The sequence below is a fragment of the Homarus americanus genome, unplaced genomic scaffold (assembly GCF_018991925.1).
Source record: "Homarus americanus isolate GMGI-L3 unplaced genomic scaffold, GMGI_Hamer_2.0 scaffold29446, whole genome shotgun sequence".
Lineage (NCBI taxonomy): Eukaryota > Metazoa > Arthropoda > Malacostraca > Decapoda > Nephropidae > Homarus > Homarus americanus.
In genome coordinates, this window is record NW_024744723.1 from 53383 (window position 1) to 63783 (window position 10401).

Here is a 10401-nt window from a genome sequence, read left to right on the forward strand (position 1 = left end):
ATTTCACCACAAGGTTAACCACCATAACGTTAGATTAGGTTAGCATTCTGTTTGGTTTGGTTAGGTTAGGTAAGGTTAGCGTTGGGTTTGATTAACGTTAGGTCAGTTTAGATTGGGCTATATTATATTAGGTTAGGTTAAGTTATACTCGGTTATGTTAGCGATATGTTAGGTTCAGTTGTTTAGTCCTTAAATGAAATAAACTCGGGTGTCTAATTTTCAGGTGATCCAAAACATTCTCATCAGCTGTGTCAACAAGGACGGCGGCCCGAGGCTTCATCAACCTGAAACGTGACTTACGTGAATCCGGGAAAGACAGTGCTATGGTCCTGGGGCACGACCAATCACCTTCTAGAAATCCATACTGTTCACGGAAAAAGACCAATCACCTGCCGTAAACTCCGAGGTAGATGAAGACAACCAATCACCTGCCGTAAATTCCGAGGTAGATGAAGACGACCAATCACCTGCCGTAAATTCCGAGGTAGATGAAGACGACCAATCACCTGCCGTAAATTCCGAGGTAGATGAAGACGACCAATCACCTGCCGTAAATTCCGAGGTAGATGAAGACGGCCAATCACCTGCCGTAAACTCCGAGGTAGATGAAGACAACCAATCACCTGCCGTAAATTCCGAGGTAGATGAAGACGACCAATCACCTGCCGTAAATTCCGAGGTAGATGAAGACGACCAATCACCTGCCGTAAATTCCGAGGTAGATGAAGACGACCAATCACCTGCCGTAAATTCCGAGGTAGATGAAGACGGCCAATCACCTGCTCCAAACATCACAATGGGAAGACCAATCAGATACTGTCGCGTCACCATCGGCACGAGGCCATATAGACTTGAGTCAACACTATCAGACTGGTCAGTGTATATATACTGTTGGTTAAGGTGAAGGCTTAAAGGTTCAGAGGTGTGTGTGGAGGGCCACTCATGCGGCCCTTTGAGATAATTGAGGGCCACACACACTAGGCCATCAACAATTCAGTTTTTAGTAAAATATTTCGTGTAGTAATAAAAAATATAAGCAAACTTTATTATATAGGTTAGGTTAGGTTAGGTAAGGTTAGGTTAGGTAAGGTTAGGTTAGGTAAGGTTAGGTTAAGTTGAATTTGGTCAGTTTTAATGGTCGCTTGGGATATACTTTACTTTTTATACCGTTTCCATAATTCCATTTGTTTACATTCACTTATCATATATTAATTATTACCACTAACGTATTACAATTATTTTTATCTTTTTAATGATTGTTGCTGTTAACTTCACCTTAGTGTTGTCTCCTAATAAACATTTTCTTTACGTGCTAAACCAACGAGGAATACAATGATTTAGAGGAATTAGATAAACTTTATTAGTTACCCATTAAAACGTTAAAATTATTGCGTTCTCTATGGTAATATAATGAAGATTTGTTTTCTATGTGGCTTTAAATTAGTTGCCAGATAAGTATTATGGTTGTACATAACATATATCAAGGGTCCTGACTTTCCCTTCTAACAATTTTAATTCATCAATCACTTGAGTTGTTGTCGTGAGAGATGGTGGAGTTACGGCCTGTGTCCTACTGATTGTTATGGTAAATATATTGTTAGTCTCTACAGTTAGTTAGCCAGGTGAGACAATCTGAGGTCACGATTCTTCAGGTGAGACAATCTGAGGTGACGATTCTTCAGGTGGAGTCTGGACCTAATCTAACCTACCTTTAAAATAATTATTACTTTAGATTTTTTTATAGATAAAAGGTATAAATAAATAGTTTATACAAAGATAAATATTTTAGAGCAGTGTTTGTGGTAATCATAACAACATCAACGCCCAGCTGTCCACCACAACACATCAGCTGAGAGCACTGGTGACATTTCACGTAATATTTTATCAATTTCAGAGGCCATTTAGAGTATAGTCTTGCCTTGTTAGGTTAGGATAGAGGTTTACACACTGGAGGGGGGCGGTTAGGTTATAATAATTATATTTATTTATACAGTATTTGTAAAATATTTTATATCTATGAAGACATTATCTCACAGATACTCTGTGACATATTGTCTAGCCGCTCTGCCAGCCCGGCCCGGGTGGTTATGATGCTACATAACCAGTGTACTGTGTCTCTGTCATTAATCTCGTTCATACATCTGGTTGGACGCGTGTAGAGATGCTTGGACAATATTTATAAGGCATTTTAATTGGGAGACAAAGCGGTAACTATTAAAAAAATCTTGATTATTGTACTGTTGGTCGTGGCTGAAGGTGTTCGGACAGATATGACTTCGTTGTCAAACAATAACATGAATATTGCAGGTATAAAACTATACTAATAAATAAAAACAAATCATTTTCTCACGATTATATTTTTTGTCTTTATAGATATAAAGTACTGTACATGTAAATGATCCAGGTTGAGGATATAAAAGGATGAACAATATGTTTGACTTGCTGCGAGGGTTGGGACAGAGAATTAAAATGGCGGACGTTTGATCTGAATGTTACAACTTGACAGTCCCGGAAATAACCTCCTGTGGCGTCGGTAAGACATTTATTAATAATATTATATAATTTATATAACGTTAATAATACAGAGTAGTTGTTGGTATATTATTAACCAGAGTTAAAGTGTAATTAATGGTTAATTTAGTCTTGTGTTGGGTCGCCAGTCACAGGTGATGACATTGTATCATCCTTTATATCAAAATTCATGATACGCAGCCATATATCTGTTGTCCATCATATTATGAGGTGGAGATTCATTGGTAAATTATTGCTTTCAGACAACAGGGAATCTTAGGAGTTTATCTTCGCGGTCAATAGTTAGACAAGCCTAAGACACTTCACTGTGACGTCATAATTTTATAAGACGTTTGTGAGGGAAACGTCGTAGAAGAGAAGCGTCTTAGGTTTGTCTAAATTATTGATTGGAAAAATAAAATTCCTAAGAATCCCCTGTTTTTCAATGCCGTCCTTACCGTGTTGTGTTCAGTACCATATCACAAGTTATCTATTGCTTGTGTAGGAAAAGTTGGCAAGACGTGGAAGTGTTCACCAGAACTGACAGTGAAGAAGAAATACTGTACACTGTGTTTCACTGCAACAACCAATCGTACTCTCATGTGCCATTTCAAGATAGTTGCTTTCATTGGTAGCAGATGTCAAAGTTAATTCTTTCCCTGCCCCAGCTAGGAAGTTAGGTAAGGTTGGTTAGGTTAGGTTCTATACATTGTTGTATCATGTTTATTATATACTTATCATCCAAAGAACATCTGTGGAAACAATGAACGAAATCAAACAACTTCTTCTGTTGTTAACCGTCTGCTAACATCTTTGGGTATTATTTTCTAGTAGCTCTGTTCATTCCTACCACTAATCTATTATCATATTCGAATAAGACGTCTAATTATAATATAATTTTCATCTATTACATTACTGGCGAAATGTATAATAACAGAACTAGCTTTTCCAAAAAAAATTCTATTTTCTTCCATTAACATCGCGCCATTATCGTCTGCCTCTCACTTAACACCGAGTGTGTCTCGCTTCTCCTTCATAAATCGTGACGCGCATGCGTATCCGTACATGTCATGCGGCCAATCAAAAACGTTTTTGCTAATTCAGAGTATATTTGGCCCAATCAAAATCGAGTTTTATTTTTGGTCTCATATTTTGAAATTCAAGTTCAGTTCCGACCATGGAAGTCTGCGATGGGTGTCACAAAGTATGTGGAGCTGATTGCGAGTTTTTGGAAAAAAAATAACGTAGAAACTATAGCATTTTTCGGTCGCATGGTGTTCTTCCAACCTCAGTAAAGTGTACTAAAAGCACGACTGAATGTAAATATTGCAAAGACCAACATATGTGGCGTTGTGTAAGAATCCCAGAATCCAACGACGAACAAGAACCACGCCAATAAGGTAAGAAATAGGTGATTCCATCATACGGTGAGAGTCAGTTAAATTAGGTCAGGTTAGGTTAGGCTTGGTTATTGTTTTTCTTGTTTTATTGTGTATTTGTTAGTCGCTTAGGCACTTTTTTTTCTCGGAAAACGTCAAACGAAAAAAAAAAAAAAAATGGCTAATTTCCGCCAAAAAGGAAGGTCATATTCGGTCTCAGCACACACAAATACACTAGAAAAACATATTTTTAACTTGCTACAAGTGAACGGAGCTACAAGAAAAATTTACCCACCTATGGTACACTAGCAACAACAGTGATCGGTCAGGATGTTTAGTATGCTGTTTAGGAACATATTCTGACTAGTTCTACCAAGTATCATTTCATTATGAATTATTTCAACATTTGGCATAAAAATTTTCTAATTTCCCTGGACTAATACCTACTATAAAAAGCTGGTGCTGCTATAGTGTGCAGTCTACAGAGATAACATAAGAACATAAGAATGGAGGAAACTGCAGCGGGCCTATTGGCCCATACTGGGCAGTCCCGTTTACACCCAACCCCTATTGCTCATATGAGCATCCAACCTATGTTTGAAGCAATTCAGCGTATTCGAGTTAATGATGATATTTGGTAACTTGTTCCATTCATCCACTACTCTGTTTCCAAACCAGTGTTTACCTATTTCACGCCTAAATCTAAATTTGTCTAATTTAAAACCATTGTTACGAGTTCGCTCCTGGTTGGATAATTTGAGTACCTTTGTAATGTCCCCTTTGTTTAGCCCTGCCTTCCACTTATACACCTCTATCAGGTCGCCCCTCGCTCTACGTCTCTCAAGGGAGTGCAAATTAAGATGCTTTAACCTGTCTCTATACTCAAGGTTCCTGTGTCTAGTCTAACCTAACTTAACTTTACCTAAATATCTTGTAGACCGCACTCTATAGTAGCTCCAAAAAGCTTACCTTACGATACCGATGCCAAAGGAAAAAGTTTTTTTATTTTTTTATTTTTGATGTTTTGTCAGAGAGTCAATTCTTATTTTTAGCATTTAGGTCACAAGGGAAGCTTGAATACATCTATGGTATTCCTAACTTGGAGTACTGCTCTCATATCTGGGGTGGCTCTTCTTCTGTCCAACTATTAGATAGGGTGGAATCAAAGGCATTTCGTCTTATTAACTCTCCTCCTTTAGTCGACAATCTATCTCCCCTTTCTCTTCGCCGCAGTGTTGCTTCACTCTCTCTCTCTTTTACAGGTACTTTAACGGGCAATGTTCAGTGGATTTGGCATCCTGTGTACCGCCGGCAAGGCCGTGGGTTCGTAACACTCGTCTTGCCCGCAGTGCCCACCATTTCTCTGTGGATGTCGGTCACACGAGAATAACCCGTTATAGTACCTCCTTCTTTCCTCACATAGTCAGACTGTGGAATGCTCTGCCTTCTTCTGTGTTTCCATGCTCTTACAATCTGTCTTACTTTAAAAAGCTGGTTTTCCGGCATCTTCGTGGTGTACTGTAGATTAATACAGTATAACCTTTTTTTCTATATTTTCAATTTCTTTCCGTTGTGGGTCGTTTGACCTGTGCCCGGGTGAGCCAATCCCCGTAAAAAAAAAATATATATATATATATATATATATATATATATATATATATATATATATATATATATATATATATATATATAAATATATATATAAAATGTTTGCACTGGGGCTGTACCGATACCAAAATTTTTGCACCAACATTCAAGAATTTTTGACTCGATATTTATGGTAAAAATTAAATTTTGTTGGTCAAATAACCAGTGGTTGTTCAGCCAGATATTGGTCAAATAACTGGTGGTTATTCAACCAGATATTGGTCAAATAATTGGTGATTATTCAGCCAGATATTGGTCAAATAACTGGTGGTTATTCAGCCAGATATTGGTCAAGTAACTGGTGGTTATTCTGCCAGATAATGGTCAAATAACCTGTGGTTATTCAGCCAAATATTGGTTAAATAACTGGTGGTTATTCAGCCAGGTATTGGTTAAATAAGCCTAGCCTATAATATAATAAGTGTTGTGTATTATATAGTTATTGGTTGTATTTCCAGGAATCTACAAGGACCAACAACACTGCTGACGTATATGATGCCACTGATGAAACACTGCTGACCTGAGGGACAGTATATGACGCCACTGATGAAACACTGCTGACCTGAGGGACAGTATATGACACCACTGATGAAACACTGCTGACCTGAGGACAGTATATGACGCCACTGATGAAACACTACTGAGGGACTGACACTGATGCTGACCTGAGGGACAGTATATGATGCCACTGATGAAACACTGCTGACCTGAGGGACAGTATATGATGCCACACTGACCTGAGGAACACCACTGATGAAACACTGCTGACCTGAGGGACAGTATATGACGCCACTGATGAAACACTGCTGACCTGAGGGACAGTATATGATGCCACTGATGAAACACTGCTGACCTGAGGGACAGTATATGACACCACTGATGGAAACACTGCTGACCTGAGGGACAGTATATGACGCCACTGATGAAACACTGCTGACCTGAGGACAGTATATGGATACCACTGATGAAACACTGCTGACCTGAGGGATGTATATGACGCCACTGATGAAACACTGCTGACCTGAGGGACAGTATATGATGCCACTGATGAAACACTGCTGACCTGAGGGACAGTATATGACACCACTGATGAAACACTGCTGACCTGAGGGACAGTATATGACGCCACTGATGAAACACTGCTGACCTGAGGGACAGTATATGACACCACTGATGAAACACTGCTGACCTGAGGGACAGTATATGACGCCACTGATGAAACACTACTGACCTGAGGGACAGACTCATATATGACGCCACTGATGAAACACTGCTGACATGTTGGAGGTGAGACTTACCTACTGTTAATTCACATCATGTTGTTCTTATTAGGTGTACAGCTGAGTCAACTACAGGTTGGGTTTCTCGTATCTGAAATTACCAAGTCCGAAATGCTGTGAAATCCGAAAGTCTATTTCATTATACTGTATTTATGGTAGATAATTCTGTACACTGAATATGGTATGTATCATAATTTATAGTAGGGTAAGTATGTACTGTATGTGTTATGAAAAAGGGTGAGACACAGGCTGCTTAGTGCCTCAGAGTCAGGCGTCATGGTGATGCCAAACAGATGGTAGTGATTGCTTACCTTTCTGGGTCTTTAGTGTAGTACAGCTTATCATATACAGTATTTTATACCCAAAATTAATAAATTATATTTCATAAAACTACCTGCAGAATATATACTGTATATCCATATACTGTAAATGAAATATAAATTAATTTTTGCATAGACTTGGGGCCCATCCCTGCTGGGTGAGCTACCCCATTATACAGGTTCTGTATACAGATGTTCCAAAAATATCCCAAATCCGAGACCCTTAAAGCCCCAAGCATTTAGGATACCCAACCTGTACTTGTGTTTACATGCAGTAATGTACAGTACTGTACTACAGTACTCAAAACATTAAATGCACTCTACCCATTAGTTTTAATTCACATTTAAATACATTTTTTCAAGAATATGGAGCAGCTTTATTATTTAAGTGTATTACCCTTATCTTGTGTTTGGGCACATGAGGTCATGATGTAGATTTGGTTCAAATTAATCAGAGGCGCTGTACTGTGCTGTACTGTACTGTACTGTACTGTACTGTACTGTACTGTACTGTTTTAAAAACTGATTAAGGATCTGGATTCAGAATGACAAAATGTCACTAATTAGCATTAATTATGAACCTTGAATTAATTAAACAAATTTCCAATAGTGTATTCATCTAAAAGTGGACATTTATGTAAATGTGTTTGTGTGCATGTGCATTTATTGAAGAGAGTTTGTTTGTATATATATACGGTACTTGTATTTGTTTAAAAGTGTGTGTGTGTTTTGTATAAATGTTTGACTGTTTTAGTGTAAAGGTGTTTGTGTTGTCAAGTAAAACCATACAAACAGTTGTGTAACACAAGGTGTGACACAACAAATCTGAAGATTAGTTATTGCTGAAACTTGTCTCAAAATTACTTAATTTGGATGATAAATAAATATTTACTTTATTTGCCTTAATGGCCACCCACTGGAGGTGGTCAGGGTGAGGAAAGGAGGCCAGTGGTCTATGTAGGATCCTTCCATCGTTCTTGATAGTCTTGTCTTGGGTTATTTTTATTCTGTATGATAAGTTGCCAAGCTTAGAGTCATGTCCCATTAATTTGGTGGTGCGTGACATGACCCAGATTCATGTTTTCCATCCTTTTCAAGAGTTTGAATGTCTATGAGTTATGCCTTGTTGTGTCTTGTCAGAAGGGTTATTAACCCCAAGGCCCTCAATTTATTTGGATAATCAAGATGACATAAATCAAGAATCATCTTAGTCACTGTGTTGAACCTTTCTAAGGATGTTAGGTTTTTCTGGAGAGGGTTTCCATGCCTGTACCGTGTACAGTAATCCAGACTGGGACGTACATGGATATAAATTCACTAGAGTCGGTGCAGCGAAGATTGACAAAAATGATTCCGGGACTTAGAAACCTTCCATATCAGGATAGGTTAAAGAAACTTAACTTGCATGCCCTAGAAAGACGAAGACTGCGGGGAGATATGATATAAGTATTTAAGTGGGTGAAAGGAATCAATAAAGGGGATATAGATAAAGTTCTTATAATATCCGAGCAGGATAGGACTCGGAGCAACAGATTCAAGTTGGATAAGTTTAGGTTTAGGAGGGAGATAGGAAGAAATACTGTACATGTTTTCTAATCAAAATAAATTTTAAAGTAATGTACACAAGGTACTGTACACTTACTTTTAGTTCACTGATACGGCCATCGGCTTAACCTCACCACCCTTATGGGTACTAAACACTTTCTTAGAGGCCGTGTTTATTGTTTATTTTTTCAATAATAATGCATAAAATATGACTGGTGCTTCAGCCTACGGTGAATATACTAAATGTATAAAAACGATAATGATATAAAAAATACAGTAGCACTGTATTTAAAGAAATTGCTTTTGTATATTCCTCCTGTTGCCAGTTTTCTTAAATATACAGTACCAGGAAATGTGAGGAATAATACAGTACTAACAAAACTTACTGTATTGTATTGCCAAAAAAGTAAATAAAAGCCTAATGAAAGCTTAAAACAGTCTCCATTTGCATACACTCCCTGTTTCACCATAGTAACGAAGATCAGCTGGGACGCTGATTCCCTTGCAATGCGCCCCCCAACACACACACACACACTGACTGTTTTCCCCTCACTCAGTCAGCTAACTCGTATAGAAAGAACTGTCAGTTCCATTTATGTGTTTGCCCTTAGGACAATTATTTCTTTTACTTTTTCACATTATGTATGTAGGATGGTGTGTGCGTGTAGTAGAGTAAAAATAAGTGAGGAAGTTACTTATATCTACTCAAAAATACGAGTTGAAAAACAACCATGTAACACCTCACAGCTTGGCCCAGTAGCCTGGTGGTTACAGTGTTGAGTCTAACCTGGCTACAATGCCATGCTTAATCACTGTTAAGCACTATTATATCAGTAAACACTAATAATAGCAATAAGTCCGGTGAAATATAGCAGGGAGTGAGGAGAGTTACAGACGACACTAACTAGTCACTCACTCGCTCCCTGGCTCCCGTTGCCAGGCTTATGATTGAAATACAGTACGTATAGGAGAAATACATACAGTATCTTGTAGTATAACTTGAAAACAGTGATAAACAAATTATATAAACCATATATTTACCTATGATAACATAATAAGAAACATTGTATCATAATAAGACACATTGTATCATTACTAGAGTGAGTGAAATAATATTCCCCAAAACAATTGTTGATAACTCTTGGGCACCTGTGTCTCACGTGCTCATGTCTTGTTTATTTTTATTTTTGAATTCTTTCTTGGCAAATAATTTTGTCCAGCTTAAGCAATATCCGCCTCCGTTGGGTCCACCTTAACGAGGTTTTACTGTATATCTCAAACAGGATGGATTCAATGGTAGATCCTTGTGCTACACCACTGAGAACCTTCTTCCATTCTGATTGTACACCATTTATGACCACCCTTTGTGTCCTGTGCTTGAATCAGTTGTTAATCCACTTCAAAATTTCGTTTGTGATGCCATGTGGTTGGATTTTAGAGACTACCTGTGAATGTGGGACTTTGTCAAGCACCCTAGAGAAACCACGTACACTAGCGGTCAAAAGTTTGCTCGATCCCAAATGAGATAAAATAGCACACCCACATCAGACGATACTCAGGGTAAGTCAGTTCAGAGACTCTGTTTCACCATGGGAGCAAAATTATGACCTCAACTGTACAACACATCCACTAGTAAGCCTTGATCCATGTAGTCTGTTACCATTTCAAGGAAAATGAGTAAATGTGTTAAGCAGGATATTCTCTCCATGAAATTGTGTG

General features: G+C 38.1%; 1 protein-coding gene and 1 long non-coding RNA gene across 2 annotated transcripts; both read right to left on the reverse strand.

Moving 5' to 3' along the window:
• Nucleotides 1-351: 351 nt before the first annotated feature.
• On the reverse strand, nt 352-831 carry LOC121878006 (uncharacterized protein DDB_G0271670-like). Its single transcript, XM_042383963.1, has one exon. The coding sequence runs from the start codon at nt 829-831 to the stop codon at nt 352-354; it is 480 nt and encodes a 159-aa protein (XP_042239897.1).
• Nucleotides 832-6062: 5231 nt separating this feature from the next.
• Nucleotides 6063-6408, reverse strand: LOC121878005. Its single transcript, XR_006091079.1, has 3 exons — nt 6307-6408; nt 6203-6244; nt 6063-6141 (listed from the first exon to the last, which is right to left on the reverse strand). It is a non-coding gene; the product is annotated as an uncharacterized LOC121878005 (long non-coding RNA).
• Nucleotides 6409-10401: the final 3993 nt, after the last annotated feature.